This window comes from Myotis yumanensis, unplaced genomic scaffold (assembly GCF_028538775.1).
Source record: "Myotis yumanensis isolate MYYU_CA2020_CCGP unplaced genomic scaffold, mMyoYum1.0.hap1 SCAF_5, whole genome shotgun sequence".
NCBI lineage: Eukaryota > Metazoa > Chordata > Mammalia > Chiroptera > Vespertilionidae > Myotis > Myotis yumanensis.
Window position 1 is genome coordinate 38259835 of NW_027223756.1, and position 16453 is coordinate 38276287.

General features: G+C 58.4%; 1 protein-coding gene across 1 annotated transcript; it reads left to right on the forward strand.

The window, feature by feature from the left end:
* The first annotated feature begins 1922 nt into the window (after positions 1 to 1922).
* RGS14 (regulator of G protein signaling 14) lies at positions 1923 to 16066 on the forward strand. Its single transcript, XM_070417185.1, has 15 exons — positions 1923 to 2148; positions 9425 to 9446; positions 9618 to 9796; positions 10118 to 10210; positions 10300 to 10443; positions 10833 to 10976; positions 11075 to 11186; positions 11520 to 11632; positions 12105 to 12308; positions 14113 to 14189; positions 14407 to 14533; positions 14663 to 14744; positions 14850 to 14896; positions 14976 to 15090; positions 15334 to 16066. Exons 1-15 carry the CDS (start codon positions 2104 to 2106, stop codon positions 15534 to 15536), a joined length of 1707 nt encoding a protein of 568 aa, XP_070273286.1. The 5' UTR covers positions 1923 to 2103; the 3' UTR covers positions 15537 to 16066.
* The last annotated feature ends 387 nt before the right edge of the window (positions 16067 to 16453 follow it).

Here is a 16453-nt window from a genome sequence, read left to right on the forward strand (position 1 = left end):
TCAGTGTCTAGTTCCATGATCTATACGATGGTAATAATGAGAACCACTCACAAAGGGGTTGTGAGGATCAAATGAGGTCAGGATGGGAGAAAACCCTGTAAGTTATAAAGCCCCCTCTGAAACCAGGCCCAGATCCATGGCACAGCAGACAGGCAGGCAGTCTCCACTCACATCACACACCCCACACCCCCTCAGAGGCACATTTACACTCCTTATCAAAACCACCATGAGCAATGCTCCAGGCCTCCCCAATAAAAGCCCCATATACACACCAAGTCTGAATGAATCCCTGTCTGGGTGGCCTGGAGCAAGGGTCTGGAAGGAGATAAGAGTCAGGGGTGATTTAACTAGGGTAATGCTAGCTGCTATAACAAATAGACCCTAATGTGTGTAATGGTTTGCGGTTTATTTCTCGCTCATATGTAACAGTCCAAGACTGCTGTTTCTGGTTTCTCGCTCATATGTAACAGTCCAAGACTGCTGTTTCTGGTTGATGAGTGGCTTGCCTTTGGGCACTAATGCAGAGACCAAGGTTTCTTCCTTCTTGTGTCTCCACAATCCCCTGGAACCTCATCATCTTCTGTATCCAGCCAGCTAAAGGGAAAAGAGAATGTGGAGAGCATATACTACTTCAGAGCCTTGGTCCAGAAACAGCACACATCATTCCACTCATAGTCAATTGGTGGGAGCTAGTCACATGGCCATACCTTACAGCAAGGGAGCCTGGGAAATTAAAGTTTAGCCATGTTCCCAGGAAGTAAAGAACATGAATTTGTGGTGAAGAAAGACTTAGTTTCTGCCACCGAAGGTTTCAGGTCACAGGCCTAGAAAGGGGCAGTGCTGGGGGCCAGCCCCGCGGGAGTGTCATAAGGTCAAGCCTAATTATGCTTAAGAGGACTGTGCCCTCTAAGCTGGGACTTGTTTGTGACTTTGCCCACAGGTCAGTCGGAGGCTTAACCCTATATCAGCTCCCCACAGGGCAGGGTATAGAGGGTAGAATATGGAAAAGGGGGTGTCACCTTTTCCTTTAGAGAGAGGGGCCCAAACTGGAGTAATGGATGACTTACGGGCTCTAAGTCCATACTTAAAGTAGTGGGTACATGCATGTTTAAGAAAGAGGCAAACTGAGGATTCTGACTAAAGGGTCCAAGTTCATCTGGAACTGGGCCAGGCTGAGAGGCAGGGTGGCACTCTTCAGTTGACAGGGCTCTACCGAGGTGGGTGGGATTTGTATGTGAGCGAGGTAAGTGTGAATGCACGTGTGTCTTTGAGCACCGATGCACCTGGTCCATGTCCCTGCCCAGATGGGCGAGCGTGGGCTCACACATGCCTATGTGCAGGTGTGCCTGTCACATGTACCTGTCCACAGGACTGTGCATTCATATGACTGAACACCAGGTGATCCTTATGAGGGAGAGCCTGTGTGTTTATGACAGGCACACCTGAATGGTCTGTATGTACATGACCATGCATGCAAGGTGTCCGTCCGTCTGCACAACTAGGCACATGCCTGAGAAGTGTCTGGGCACAACTGCCTGGAGGAGGTGTGCCGAATATGCACAAGCCCAACCCACAGCAGATAAGTGTGTGCTGAGTAAAGTCCACGTGTGGATGGATACACGGTGCACATGTACACAAGCCCATGGAAGCCCCTGCCGGGGTGTCCGGAGTTGCCTAGGTGTGTGAGCGTGCACTTCTGTGTGCCCAGGCATGACCTTGGAGCTCCCTGGGCAGGGTCAGACCAGCTGAGCTCCTCTCTGGGCACACAGAGGCCTCTGTGAGTGTTGGTGCCTGTGTGGGGCGCTGCAAGGTTGTGTTGGTGGCGTGTGTGTGTGTGTGTGTGTGTGTGTGTGTGTGTGTGTAGGAAGAAGCTGTTCGCTCTCTTAGACCTTGCTTTTTTCTGTGGTTCCGTTTCTATAGAGACACTTCCTGTGGCAGAGAAAAGAGGTAGTGAGCTGGTCTTTCAGGATGTGAGGGCCCACAGGAGCGGAGCTGGGCTCTCTCCGCCGCCTGCCTGCCGCCCTGCAAGCTCTGGCCTGCGGCGCTGCCCACAGTCCCCATGGTGGGTACCCCCCGTGGCGGGGCCCGGTGAACAGCAGAGGCATGCCAGGGAAGCCCAAGCACCTGGGCGTCCCCAACGGGCGCATGGTGAGTGTAGGCTCCAGGCCAGGCTCTTGGGGAGGGGTGGGCACACCCAGGGTGGAGCCCAGGAGCTCACAGGCAGGGCTGGGCAAGAAGAGCCTGCAGGCTGCTGGTGGGTGGAAAAAGTTGGGTACAGAGAGCAGGTGGTGGGACCTGGTGCCCTCACCCCAGCACCTTCCAGATTGGCCGGCTGGGGACCTGGTCACAGGCTTCTGGGTCCAGCCCTTACTGCTCCCTCTCCTATTGCTTTGGAGCTGCTTGCATCCTAGGGTAGCAGGGACACTTGGCATGCCCCTTGGCCCCTGCACACCCCATGGTGGCCCAAGCCCCCACACCTCACTTAGCCTCAGCCCTCCCCTCCTCACCCCATGTTCTGATGCCCAAGGTCAAGTAAGGGGCAGCCGGCACTGGGTCACTGCCCTGCAGCTGGACCTATTCCACAGGCTTCCTGCCAGCACTGGCAGTCCTTGGGCAGCCTGGGATGGGTGCAGCTTGTCTGTTCTATTCCGGGGCTACCAGGAAGGGTAGAGGTAGCTGGGCTGTAGGATGCCCTGGCTGTTGCTGCTGCCCCACCCCCTAAACCCTTTCCCTGGCTGCTTGGCCTCTGGGTCAGAGCTGCCCTTGCAGGTCCAGCTTCTTTACTCATGCAGCAGACGGGGCAGGTTGTGCCGGGCCGCCCTTCTCTCCTAGAATAACAGCCCACTTGGCGGACCCCTAGCCCCTCCCAACAACCCCAGAAAGGCCAGGCTGTGTCCTAGCCCCTCACCAGGCCCCAGCCTAGCACTACGGAACAAAGCCATTGGGTCTGGAAACCTGGGTTCCATTCTCCCTTACTAGGGGGGCCTCTCTGACCCTCAGTTTCTTCATCTGTAAAATGAGAATAGAACAGATATCAAAGGCTTGTTGAGATGATGAAGTGGAATGGTGACTATGAGCCCCCTGACCCATTATGAGGGCTCCATAAATGTCAGCCCAATCCCACCCCTTCATTCTCAGCCCCTCTTCAAGGATCCCCCGCCTCATCAGGAAACTGAGCCACCCCCAAACCCACTGCTGCCTCCTAATTCTCAAGATCTGTTTCCATCTCTCCTTCTTCCAGCATCTGCTTATTGCCCAGCCCCAGGCTAGCTGTGTAGGAAGGAGGCAGGTCCCTCCAAGTTAGCCTAGTCGTCCACCTCACTGTTTCTACCATCAAGCTTACTGAAAGTTCAAGAACCCTTGGGCCTCACACTCCTACCCTGGAGGCATGACACTTGGGTGTCCAGGCCAAGGGGGACCATGCCCACCCCAGTCGGCAGTGGAGGAGCCCGGAGACAGACTTTACCTCTACCCTTCCCTCATCAATGATTTCTGCTCTGCCCAAAGTCATGGAGAGCGAGGAAGGCACCCAAGCTGTGCGCCCGGCCTCCACAAGCCCACAGGCTTTCCTCTCAGCAACCGGCACACAGGTCTATCTTTGCCCTTCCTGGGCCTGTGCTGAGTGTTCTGTGCCACCTTGGGAGTCCCGAGGGCTACGAATTGGCCACTTGCTGGTCATCGAGAGCTTTCTGAGGCCATGTTCAGCTGAAACAGGGAGAGACAGACATGCATTGGCATCTGTAGCAGGGGTGAGCATAGAGAGGCAACTGTGAGCTAGGTATCTGGCTCCTTCCATGAATTACCTCCAGCTAGAGGCTCAGAGGAATAAATGACTTGCTGAGGGCAGCTGGCGGATAGAAGGGCCTGCATTTGAACCTGGCTAGTCTGACTCAATACCAGGGCTCCTTTGCCTCCCCAAACTGCTTGGCTCTGTCCTCCCCCTCCCTCCCCAGCTGCCACCCCACCCGCCATCATTCCCTGCAGAGGCAATTTTATTCGTCCGCCTTGTCTTTCTGCCAATCAGCGTGTCAGGCAACTGCAATGAAACCTGTCACTTAGAGATGACTCTCAGCCCTCTTCCCAGAGATGTCTTCACGCAGCTCCAACCGCCACATCACCTGTTCACTCCTTCATTCAACCCCTCCTTAGGGCCTGCTCCGGCCACCCCTGCCCCAGGCACTCATGACCCAGGCCCAGCATCCTGTCCCCTGCCCTCAAGCAGCTCCCAGTCTGGCAAGACACAAAAGACATGAGCACAGATGCCTGAATCAAATTCAGGTTTGGGGCAGAGCGCTGGTCAGGGATAGAGAAGGCTAGAGGGGGCCTGGGGAGGGAGAACTGACCTCCTCCCTCCCGTGTGCACTGTGGCAGGGCAGGTATCCTGAAAGGATGTGCCAGCTGAGGAGGGCATGGCCTGGAGAAAGGCCCAGACGTGGGAAACACTGGGAGGGGTGGTTATTGTGTCTGTCAATCCCCAGAGGCCTGGTTAATCGTCCCCACCCGACAAGGAGACCAGCAAGGCACAGCCCACTCTCCCTCTGGACCAGGGGTTCTCAACCTGTGGGTCGCGACCCTTTTGGGTGTCAAACGACCCTTTCACAGGGGTCGCCTAAGACCAAAGGAAAACACATATATAATTACATATTGTTTTTGTGATTCATCACTATGCTTTAATTATGTTCAATTTGTAACAATGAAATTGGGGGTCACCACAACATGAGGAACTGTATTAAAGGGTCGCGGCATTAGGAAGGTTGAGAACCACTGCTCTGGACCATCCATCTCAGGGCCAGGCCCTGAGTGACAGGTGGCCTTACCGAGGGGCCAAGTCTGGGGTTGGGTCTACAGGGCTGGCTCAGGCTGAAGGGGCCAGGCTCCTAAGGTTCTCTGTGGGTGTCTCTGGGCCTCTGTTTCCCCAAGTTAGAATGAGATGATGGTACAGAGTGCCCAGCACAGAAGACACTCAGTAAATTGACCCTCCCTTTGAGGGTCTGACCTCTCCAGGGGTCCGGGTTCATGAGGAGCCACTGGGCCCTATACCCCCAATTGACCTTGCCCACCTGTGGCCCAAGGGCTGAGGCCCTGGGCCTCCCAGCTCCCCTGGGATGTCTCCTTTCCATCCTGGGAGGCAACTTAGTGGAGGGGAGACCTCAGACTCCAGAGTCAGGCGCACTCGGGTTTCGATTTCAGCCCAGCCACCTCGCAGCCGCGTGACTTCTGGGGCCTAGGTTTCCTCACCTGTGACATGGGAGTAACAGTAGCTGCCGCACAGGACCAGGATGTGAGGATGGCATGAGAGCAAGGACAATAACAGTAGCTGTTGCACGGGACCAGGATGTGAGGATGGCGTGAGAGCAAGGACACGGACTGTCAGAGAGTGCCGGTCACACACGGGAGCTCAGGAAACCGGCCACCCTCACCTCAGTGTGCTCAGAGTCCAGCGGCTCCCCCAGGGCCCATCTCCTAAGAAAAAGTATGGCAGGCTGAGGCCCGACCATGGGTTGGGGATGCCACTGGCCACCACACCCTTCCTCATCCTCTCTTCCCCTTTTCTCCCCATTCACTCACCACTTCTCCTCAGGCAGGCCGGGTGGGGCCAGGCCAGCCCTGCTCAGCGCGATTTCCCCGGGCCTGGGAGCCTGGGCAGGTAGGAGCCGGGGCGTCAGCATGTCAGCGGAGCCCGGACCACCACAGGCCGGCTGCTTTCACATATGGGCCTCATCTGCCCTTCCCAGCAGCCCCAGCATGTTGGGAATGCTGAGCCACATGCTACCCAGGGGGAAACTGAGGCTCAGAGAAGGGAAGTTACTTGCCCCAGAATAGTGGAACTGGAACTGGACTCCATCTCCACCCTCTCCCACCTCTGATCTCCGTCCCTATCCTGTCTTGACCTCAACCACAAAGATCAACAACCGTGGGGCAGGAGGGGTTCAGGAAGGTGAACTGCAGGCTTCAGAGATGGGGTGTTCATGTGGAGCATCCCTGGTGGGGAAGCGGTGCTGGGGCCACCTGGGGGTGCAGAGGAGGGCTACTTGGGAGCACTGGGGCAAGGAAGGGTCTTCGTGGAATGGAGTTCAGGTTGGTTCCCTCCTACAACCCAGGCCTGCCCCCTGGATGCTACCAGACTGATAAGGGAAGACGCCCAGAAATGGGTGGGTAAAAGCTGGGTGGGCAGAGGGCAGAGGGCAGCTGGTATTTGGGGGAGACTGATGTCAGTGGGCAGAGATTGGAGAGCTGTTGGCTACGGGAGCAGGAGAAGATACCAGGCAGAGGAAAGAGCAAAGGGGGAAGCAGGAGTCTGTAGGGGTGAGGGGAAAGGTCTGATAAAGTGCAGGGTGGAGATGAGGGAGGGGAAAGAGGGAGGCTGAGGCGGGTCATTCGCCAGGCCTACCCAGGGCTTCAGCTATAACTCAGCACCTGCTCGGCGTCCCAGGGCAGGGAGTGGGGCCTGAGGAGGATCTGGGAGCTGGCTCCACCTAAAGACACAGAAAATCAATTAGACCCAGTGCAAACAAACCAGGCATGAGGGCTGGCTCCGGTGTGGGAACCTTTGCCCTCTCTGAGGCCCTAGCCTGGCCCCTGCAGTCATGGGGGCTCTGCCCAGGTTGGAGGGCAGGCCAGAGGAGGCCAGTGGGTACAGGAGGAGGCAGGACCAAGTGGCACCCCTGGAGGGGTGGGAAGTCAGGATGGTTCCCAGAGACCTGCGGGGAGGGCTCTGACCATGGCGATGAGGCTGGGAACAGCTGCAGAGCAGCCTGGGCAGGCAGGTGCCAGGAAGGGAAAGAGCAGGCTGGAAGGGACGGGTCGTCCTCACACATCCCAGCAGTTGGGACTGTCTCCTGCCGCTGTGGGAGATGACTCAGATGAAACCGTTAGATGGGACAGAGAAGGCAGGAGGGTGAGGGCTGGGCGGGGTGCGCTGGGAGCCGATTCCAGGCCCAGCCATGCCCTGTGAAAACTTTCCCTCCTCCTCCGCAGTATCTGATCCTAGTGCTCCTGGTGGGAAGGGAGGCTCCGGGAGGAGACCACGGATATGAAACTGGAAAAGGCTGGGATTTGAATCTGTGCTCTCTCCTCTGCAGCAGGGCTCACACACTTGAAAGTGGGAGCAGGGTCAGACACCAATAGTGATACAACAACAACAACCTTATTGTTGTCAGTATTATTTACATATGCCAGACAGTGTCCTGAGTTCTTTATATATATTTAACTTATTTAATCACAGCAACCCTTTGAAGTCAGGACCTTCATTTGCTCCATTTGTATAGAAGACACTGAGGCACAGAGACGTGAGGTACCTTGTCCAAGTCACACAGTCTGGGGCAGCACCTGCTTCCATAAGTAACACAAATACATCAAACTGGCCCCAGGGACCCGAGGAGAGCCTGAGCTCCTTCTTTTTTAAAAAAAAAAAAAAAATTGATTTCAGAGAGGAAGGGAGAGGGAGAGGGAGATAGAGACATCAATGATGAGAATCACTGATAGGCTGCCTCCTACACGCGCCCTATTGGGGACCAAGCATGCAACCTGGGCATGTGCCCTTGACTGGAATCAAACCCAGGACCCTTCAGTCCGCAGGCTGACGCTCTATCCACTGAGCCAAACGGTCTAGGGCATGAGCCCCTTTTGACACTGGCTGCTGCTCAGTGCCAGCCAAGGGTGCCATGCTGGAAGGACTCAGGTAGCTGGGGCATTATAGTCTTAAAGGGGAGACAGACAGCTGGGGTTTTCTGTAAAACTCCTGATTTTTTTAAATGTTTTTATTGATTTTAGAGAAGGAGAGAGAGACATTAATTGACTGCCTCCTGCATGCTCCCTACTAGGGATGGAGCCCAAAACCCAGGCATGTGTCCTGACCAGGAATTGAACCAGCAACCTTTCAGTACACAGGAGGATGCCCAACCAACTGAGCCACATTGGCCAGGGCCAAACTCCTGATTTCTAAATGTAGGAAACCACTTCAAACTTAAAAGAAAAAAAATACATTTTGAGGACTAAGGTATTAGTAATGTCCTACATATCTGCAGGCCAGCTCCGGCCCACCTCTGTCTGTGACCTGAGTGCCCAGGTGCAAGTGGGGCAGAGAGGGGACCACAGCCAGAGAGGGAGGGCAGGGAGCGGCTTCCTGGGGGAGGGCGTCTTTGCAGACTTGTTTCCAGTGGGGACGGGAAGAAGGCACAGGTGGTGGAGGCTCCTGTTCCAGGGCCTGGTGAACATGTAGGAGGGGAGAGGGGGGAGAAATTGGGGATGACTCAAGCCCTGATGCTGGGAGCTCAGGTGATGAGAAGAAAGGCAGGGTGCAGGGAAACGGGTTGGGTGCCCTGCTGTGGTGGTGGCAGAGGTGGCTTCCACTGGGGACCCGATGAATTCGAAGCGCGTGAGGGACATTGGGCGGAGATGTTAGCAGGAAGCTGGCTGTGTGTGTTTGGAGCTGGGGATATATGGGTGGGAGAAAGGGCCCAGGACAGAGTAAGGGAAGGGTAGCGGCCACCTCCCGTGGGTAGGAGATGATGAGGAAGCTGGAGGAGCTGCTAGGAAGGTAGGAAGACCAAGCAAGAGTCATTTGGAAAGGAGGGTTTTCCTATTCCACTAAGGATTGGGATTCCCAGAGACACTGGAGTTGTGTGTGGAGGGAAGGAGGGGGATGGAGTTGGTCTCTACAGCAATGCCACTCGCAGTGTGGTCCATGGACCAGCAGTGTCAGCATCACCCAGGAGCTTGTTAGCAATGGCCCCATCCTGGACCTACTGAACTGGAATCCCTGGAGGTGGAGCCCTCCCAGGCTCTCTCAAGCACACTGAAGCTTGAGGACCACTGCTCTGTACTATAAAATAGTTTCCTGTGCCCTGCCCAAGGGGGTGGGACGCAAGGGAGACCCTGGGCCCCAAAAGGAAACAGTTGCCATAAGGAAATCATCAGTTTTAGAGGCACCTCTCCTTCCTCAAAGACAACATGGACATGGCGCTTACCGCATGCCGGGCACTGTTCCCGATGCTGCAGATACTTTAACTGATTTGGTCCTCACAACAGCCCCAGGAAGTGAGTTACTATTATCATCATCATCCCCTATTAGCAGATGGAGACAAACAAGTAACGTGCCCAAAGTCATGCAGCTAGTAAGGGGCAGAGACAGGACGCAAAGTCTACCCACCAAGCTGTATACCTGGGCTTACCCAGCAGGCGCCGGAGGAGGGAGCCTGGGGCGCCTGGAGGACACCAGCACACAGGGAAGGGGCACATGATGGAAGGGGCCTGGGGACAGCCTAAGCAACACCTCGAATAAGCAGTGGCCTGGCTGGGAATGCCCAGCACGGTCCTCCAGGCAGAAGAGAACACAGCTCCAGTCTGTGGACTGGTCCCAGGACTGTTCTTTGAGAATCCGTCCTGGGCTGCACTCTGATTTTCTACCTCGGATCTCTTGTAGGTTTTGGCTGTCTCCGATGGAGGTAAGTGACCAGCCGGTGGAGGAAACCTGGCTGGGGGGGAGGGGGAGGTATGTGAAAATGGGGTGGGATACCCCTGCCATTTGCTACCTTTTCTGGGGAAAGGATCTGCACCTGGGGTTGGGCCAAGGGGAAGGCTGCAAAGCTCACATCCACTTGTCTATCCCCCTGCAGAGCTGAGCAGCACGGTGGGACCCCAGGACCAGAGCGAAGGCCGAGGCAGCTCCCTCAGCATCCACAGCCTCCCCAGTGGCCCCAGCAGTCCCTTCCCCACTGAGGAGCAGCCTGTGGCCAGCTGGGGCCTGTCCTTCGAGCGGCTGTTGCAGGACCCGCTGGGCCTGGCTTACTTCACGGTAATCTCTGGAGTGGGACAGGGAGGGTGGATGGCAGTGGGGCTGGGGGCATGGGCAGAGCTTCAGGCTGGCCAGTGGGACTCCTCTGTCAGCTGCCTCCTCCACAGCTTTGCGTTGGCACCCTTTTCCTCCTTTCCCAGCGGGCACTTTGCTTCTCCCTGCCCTTGTCTCCGCCTCTCATTTTCTCTCTCTGCTCTGAATCTGACCCCGTCTGTTTGTCTGGCACTATCAGTCTGGCTTGGCCTCTTAGCCCTGAGGCTGTCTATCCCAATCTCTTTGACCACATCCCCTGACTGGGTCTCTGACCTTCATCCGCCCCAGGAGTTCCTGAAGAAGGAGTTCAGTGCTGAGAACCTGACTTTCTGGAAGGCCTGCGAGCGCTTCCAGCAGATCCCTGCCAGCGACACCCAGCAGGTGCGGGTAGCGGGGAGCTGAGGCGGAGGGAGAGCTGGGACCAGGGCCTGGGCGGTGCCCCTGACCGTTTCCTGTCCCGCCTGCCCCAGCTGGCTCAGGAGGCCCGCAACATCTACCAGGAGTTCCTGTCCAGCCAGGCGCTGAGCCCCGTGAACATCGACCGGCAGGCCTGGGTGGGTGAGGAGATGCTGGCTGAGCCGCGACCGGACATGTTCCGGGCACAGCAGCTGCAGGTGAGAGGGAGGGGCTTCGGAAGGGACCACGTGGAGAAGAGGCGGGGCCAGATCCAGGGGCGGAGCCTGAGCGGCGCAGGGTCGGAGATGAGCGGCGGGGAGGGGAAACGTGGTTGTGGGCTTGGGGACAAATAAATAGGGGGGCGGGGCGCTGTTCAGAGGTAGGTACCTGAGGCTGTGGTGAAGGGGGGGGGGGGTGTCAGGGGCGGGACGCAGCAAAGGTAGGGGCGGTGCTTAGTTGAGATGTGAGCGGGGCCAGGAGCAGGGGCGGGGCCGGGGCCTTGGAGGCGGGTGGGAAGGGCTCGGGGCTCCCTCCCTAGTTGGAGACCAGGCCAACCCCGGGAGCCCGGCGGGACGCGAGCTCACCGTCGAGGCGCCTGTCCCCGTAGATCTTCAACTTGATGAAGTTCGACAGCTATGCGCGCTTCGTCAAGTCCCCGCTGTACCGCGAGTGCCTCCTGGCGGAGGCCCAGGGGCGCCCCCTACGGGAACCTGACTCCTTGAGCCTCGGCAGCCCCGACGCCACCAGGAAGGTGCGGACGATGGGCTACGGGGGGCAGGGGGCCCGGTGCAGATCTGCGGGGCTGCTCGGGGTCTGCATGCGGTGCCAGTGCCTCCCCTGTACCTGCAGAAGCCCAAGCTGAAGCCCGGGAAGTCGCTGCCGCTGGGTGTGGAGGAGCTGGGGCAGCTGCCGCCGGCTGAGGGCCCTGGGGGCCGCCCGCTCCGCAAGTCCTTCCGCAGGGGTGAGAGCTGGAGCTGGCCTCAGAGAAGAGCGGGGCGGGAGTTTGGGCAAGCCTTGAGAATGCCCCCTCCTCCTACCTGTTCCTCAGTCTGTACGTTTGTGAAAACCGAAATAAATGCAGGCCCCGGTGGCCACCACGTTCCCCAGGTGGTTTGGTTCCCAGGTTAGACCCCTAAAGTCTGGGAAGCTCCCTCAGTAGCGATGCTTGCAGGAACCCAAACCACGTTAGACCCATGCAAGGGCGCTCCAACGGGGTCCCCCGGCAGGGGACAGGCCTCAGCGGAGGGATGAGCCGGGGAGGAGGCTGCCCTGCTTAGTGCTCCCTCTCCCCTAGAACTGTCGGGCACAGCAGCAAATTCGGCCTTGCGACAAGAGGGCCAGGGCTCCCTCAGCTCCTCCGCCAGCCTGGACCTGGGCTTCCTCGCCTTCCTCAACAGCAAATCTGAGGTAAGCATCTGCCTGGGGGGGGGGGGGGGGGGGGGGCGGAGACAAAGTGTGGGCTAGGGCCACTTTGTGTGGCCACCATCATTCCTAGCCACCACCCCACATCCATCTCCCCAGCTTGCTCCCCACAGCCAGTCTCTCCATCTCCTTACTTTCTATCTGTCCTCACCATATTGGGCTCCATGCATAGCATGGGTGCACCTCCTCTTCAGCCAATGTGTGTGCCCGTAGTACGCAGTATGTGTTTGTGTGCGGGAAGGGGGGGGGGGGCATGGGGTGGACCTGCCTCTGGGTGCCCATATGCCTAGTTGAGCATACAGTACATGTATTCCTGTAAGAGGACAGGTGTGCTCTTGGCGGGGGGGGGGGGGGGGGGGGTGCATGCGTGCATGTATGTGTCCCAGTGAGCTCTCCTGTCTGTGGACCTGTCTGAATGTGTACACACGACCTCCTCACCACTCCTGCCCTGAATTAGAGCCACCGGAAGAGCCTTGGCAGCTCAGAAGGTGAGAGTGAAAGCCGGCAGGGGAAGTACTGCTGCGTGTACCTGCCTGATGGCACAGCCTCCTTGGTCCTGGCCCGACCTGGCCTCACCATCCGGGCCATGCTGGCAGGCGTCTGTGAGAAGCGAGGCCTCTCTCTACTTGACATCAAGGTCTACCTGGTGGGCAACGAACAGGTGCGAACTTGGCCTGGTCCCCAACTCTAACTCCCTTCCTGATCCTGATCCCAACCCCATTCCTATCTCTGCTCAGCTATGACCTCAACCCCACTTCCATTCCTAATCCCCTGGACCACTAATTCCAATTCCATCCCATATCCTCACCCGCTTCCTAACTCCAGCCCCTACCCACCCTACCCCTGTCTCATGCCCAACTCCAAATCAACTCAGCACCAACTCCTCACTTAAACTCAGATATCCACTCTCAGCCTCCAAAAATCTTACCCCCCGCCCCCACCCCTCACCCCCCCCACCCCCCCACCCCCCCCTCGGCCCCCAGCCCATCCTGCTTTCCAGCTTCACCCATCCTCCTCACTGGTGGCTTCTGGGATGTCGAGCAGGGAGAACCCCTGTGGAGGAAGGTTTTTCTGCAGCACTCCCAGCTCAGACTGCCCATCCCTGAAATGGCCATTTGGGGGAGCCCTCACCTCTTCTGCTACTAGGAGCACCCAAATGCACCTAACCTATGAAAGCTTTCCTTTAGGTGCAAATTAGCATAGCTTTAAAGAGGGGTCTAGGGGAAAACTCACTTTAAAGTAAGGCTTCCAGTAAGGGGGGTTCTAAAGTAAGACTGCTGCATCCCAGAAGACCTGTCGGGTTTCATTCACCCAGTAGATAAGGCTTAAGGCCCTGCTAGGTGGGTGGGCAGAGAGACCTGGGCCTAAGCTCTGTCCTCCAGGTCCACTGGCTGGAGGTGAGCCAGACAGGATGTGATCAGAGGAGGAGTGGAACTCCCCCCCCCCCCCCCCCCCCCCCCCCCCGGGGTTGCTGGGGTGAGGTAGGCATTCCTGGTTGGTTGCAGGAAGGTTTCCTGGAAGAGGCAGCAGTTGATGAGGAGGAGGAGGAGGAGGAGCTGTGGGGGGAGTGAAGGCCTGGAGGTGGGTAAGAAGTTCAGGGCGTGTTCAGGGGCCCAGAGCGTGGGAGTGTGAGGGCAGGAGAGGGAAGAGCTCTGCCCCTTCTCTGAAGCCTCCAGAGCAGCCTCCACACCCAGACGGACTTTCACGTCTGCTAAATATAGCTTCACCACCCACACTCCACCTGTCCCTGCGGCTCAGCACAGGCCCACGGGGAGGGAGAGGCTGCCTCCCTGCCCTGGGCTGTACAGGTAGCAGAGCCTCTGGGAGCAGTAATCACTACAGCTACTGTTTATGTACCTACTGTGTGCCAGGCACTGTGCCAGACACTTCACATCCCCCAGTCCTCACAGCAGACACGGGGGGAAGAGCCCTTTTTGCAGCGAGGACACAAGAAGTGTCCTTAATAGGTGGGGCTGGAGAGAAGTGGACAAATGTCCCAAAAGGGACAAGGCCTGGATAGCTGCCCAAAGGCGGGTGTTGAAGGAGGAAATGCGTCCAGCTGGTCTGGGTGGGATTCACATGCCTGAGGGACAAGGGGCAGCTGTCCAGGAGGCAGACCCTGTCCTGGACCAGGAAGAGGCGCCATATGATCTAGGACCTAAGCCTGCCCCTTGCCCAAACAACCCCATTACCATTTCGTCGCCCTCCCTGCCTCCCAGGTTTCCCATAACTCCCTTCCTTTTGCAATCTGTCCAGCAATCTTGCCACCCTTCTCCCTGGCCTTGGCCATACCAGACTCGGCCTCCAGCCAGGTTCCTAACGCATCCTCATCTGTACCTCTCCCCTGCCCATCCGCCCTTCCCTCTAAACTCCAGGGCAGCCCCTAAAGAAGTGTAGGTGGTTCCCGGGGACAGCGGGGATAACTAGGGGCGGGGGCGGACTCAGACCCTGCCTGGTGTCTGCAGAAGGCCCTGGTCCTGGATCAGGACTGCACCGTGCTGGCGGACCAGGAAGTGAGGCTGGAAAACAGGATCACCTTCCAGTGAGTGCCCCTCCCGCGAGGCCTGGGTTAGGGTCGGTGTTCTTCCCTGCGGGCCCTTCCCCTGGTGCTAACACCTCTCCCGGGACTACGTCCGCCCCCCCAAGCTGGCCCGGCTCCCCGGTTCAGGCCCCGCCTCCTCCCGGGGCTGGCGGGTGTGGGCGGGGAGGAGAGGCGGGGCCGGCGCTCCGCCCTTCCGCAGCCCGAGGGTCCCGTGCAGGCTGGAGTTGGCGGCGCTGCAGCGCGTGGTGCTCATCTCGGCCAAACCCACCAAGCGGCTGCAGGAGGCGCTGCAGCCCATCCTAGCGAAGCACGGCCTGAGCGCACACCAGATCGAGCTGCGCCGGGTGAGCAGCGGGGCTGGAGCAGGGGCTGGGGCAGGGGCTGGGGCAGGGGCGGGGCGGGGCGGGGCGGGGCGGGGCGGGGCGGCGGGAAGCGGGCGGCCTGGCCTGCGGGCTGCTGACCTGACCCCGCAGCCAGGCGAGAAGCAGCCGCTGGATCTGGGGAAGCTAGTGAGCTCGGTGGCGGCCCAGAGACTGGTGTTGGACACTCTCCCAGGTAGGGAATGTTGGCCCCAGACGTGGTCCCCGGGGCTGACCGACCCAGGAGTAAGGGGGGCTCCAGGCGGGAGATGAACACAAAAGGTGGCGCTCTCTGCCACAGGTGTGAAGATTTCCGAAACTGGCGACACACATCCCCGCCGAAGCCAGGTGAGCAAGAGGCGGAGAGCCCTCTTTTGCCCACCACACCTCCCCTCCTGGTTGTGGCTCTGACCCCACGTTCTCGCAGCGCACCACACCTGGAACCCAGGACAAGGGCACCCATCTCCCTCCACTGCCGCTCAACTTCCTGGCCGAGGCTCCCAGTAGTGTCACTGGGAATCGACAGACCTGTGACATTGAAGGTACCTTGGGGATGGTGGGAGCGAGGGACCAGTGAAGTTGGGAGCATTGAGATGTCATCAGGGGGCCAAATGTCATTTGAGCGGGAACAGGAGGTTGGAGGACCGGCAGGGCAGGGATGGGGGCCAGAGGGGGCATTGGTGCAGGGGTCCGGAGGCTGTGGCCACAGTGTGGCAGCAGGACGGTGGTGGAACAGTGTGTGCAGGTCTGTGTGGGTGGGCCCCTGACTCTGTGGCCACCCCTAGGCCTGGTGGAGCTGCTGAATCGGGTACAAAGCAGCGGGGCCCACGACCAAAGGGGCCTTCTGCGCAAAGAGGACCTGGTGCTTCCAGAATTTCTGCAGCTGCCTGCCCCAGGGCCCAACTCCCAGGAGGCCCCACCACAGACTGAATCATCAGCCCAGCCCAAGAGGGGCCCCTTGGACTCCGCCGCCCACTCTGCCCTCTGACAGCCGTCCTACAGTCCAGGCTGGCCGCATGGCACCTGGCGGGCCAAGCATGCCATGGTCCCGCTCTGCATGCCCTGTCTGTGCTGTGAGTGTCCCTGGCCCCTTGCCACGGGCAGGCCCGAAGGAAGAGCCAGGAGGGTTTGGAGAGGGGCTCTGAGTAGCCACACCCCACAGCTACCACCCCTTGGTCCCTCACAGGCTTGCCCCTCCAACCCTTGCAGCCAGGCCACTGGGGGGAGGTGGGGCTCCCCTCCTTTCTTTCTCTACCCTGTGCAGGCATGCCCATCACAGAGGGGCGGTGTTGGCAGTGCCAGCCTCCCCACCCTGTGCCAAGCTTCATCAGGGAGCAGGAGGAGGGGCAGGCCCCTCCTCAGGGAGCCAGTATGAGTAAGGCCTGGGGGGGGCAGGGGGGAGCCTCTCCCTCTAGCCACTGGACTCTACTGGATATACAGATTTTGCATTTGGGTTGGGGCAGCTAGGTTTGTCCTGGATGTATAATATTGTTATTATAATAATTATTATTATTCTGCCTTGAGGTGTGTTCCTTGTATACCCTGTACCAGTACTCTACCCCCAAACCACACTGCATCTGTCATCAAGGTCACAGTGCCTGGAGTTCCCCCTGACTTCCTGTTATCAGAACTTCTCTTCTTGACTGTACAGAGTGTGGGAAGGAGAGAGAGAGAGAGAGAGAGAGAGAGAACACAAGAGGGAGGGAGAGGAAAGGGAAGACCCTCTGGGTAGCTGTGCCTCTGCCAGGTATGATCGTACTATTCCTTGGTTTCTGATCTGAGCACAGTGTCTAGTCACTTTCTGCTTCTTTATGGGACTGAGGGTCCCTGAAGACATGGCTGTGCTTTCTTTGGATGCATTAAAGGCCTGGTAGGGGACACTGGGCATTGTTGCAGGGGCAGGTC

What these genes read in the sequence shown, in the direction of transcription:
- RGS14 (XM_070417185.1), top strand. Translation starts at nt 2,104, where the DNA reads ATGCCAGGGAAGCCCAAGCACCTGGGCGTCCCCAACGGGCGCATG. An exon ending in GCGTCCCCAACGGGCGCATG is followed by an intron (nt 2,149 to 9,424) that starts GTGAGTGTAGGC and finishes GATCTCTTGTAG; the next exon opens with GTTTTGGCTGTCTCCGATGG. An exon ending in CCGCAAGTCCTTCCGCAGGG is followed by an intron (nt 11,187 to 11,519) that starts GTGAGAGCTGGA and finishes CCTCTCCCCTAG; the next exon opens with AACTGTCGGGCACAGCAGCA.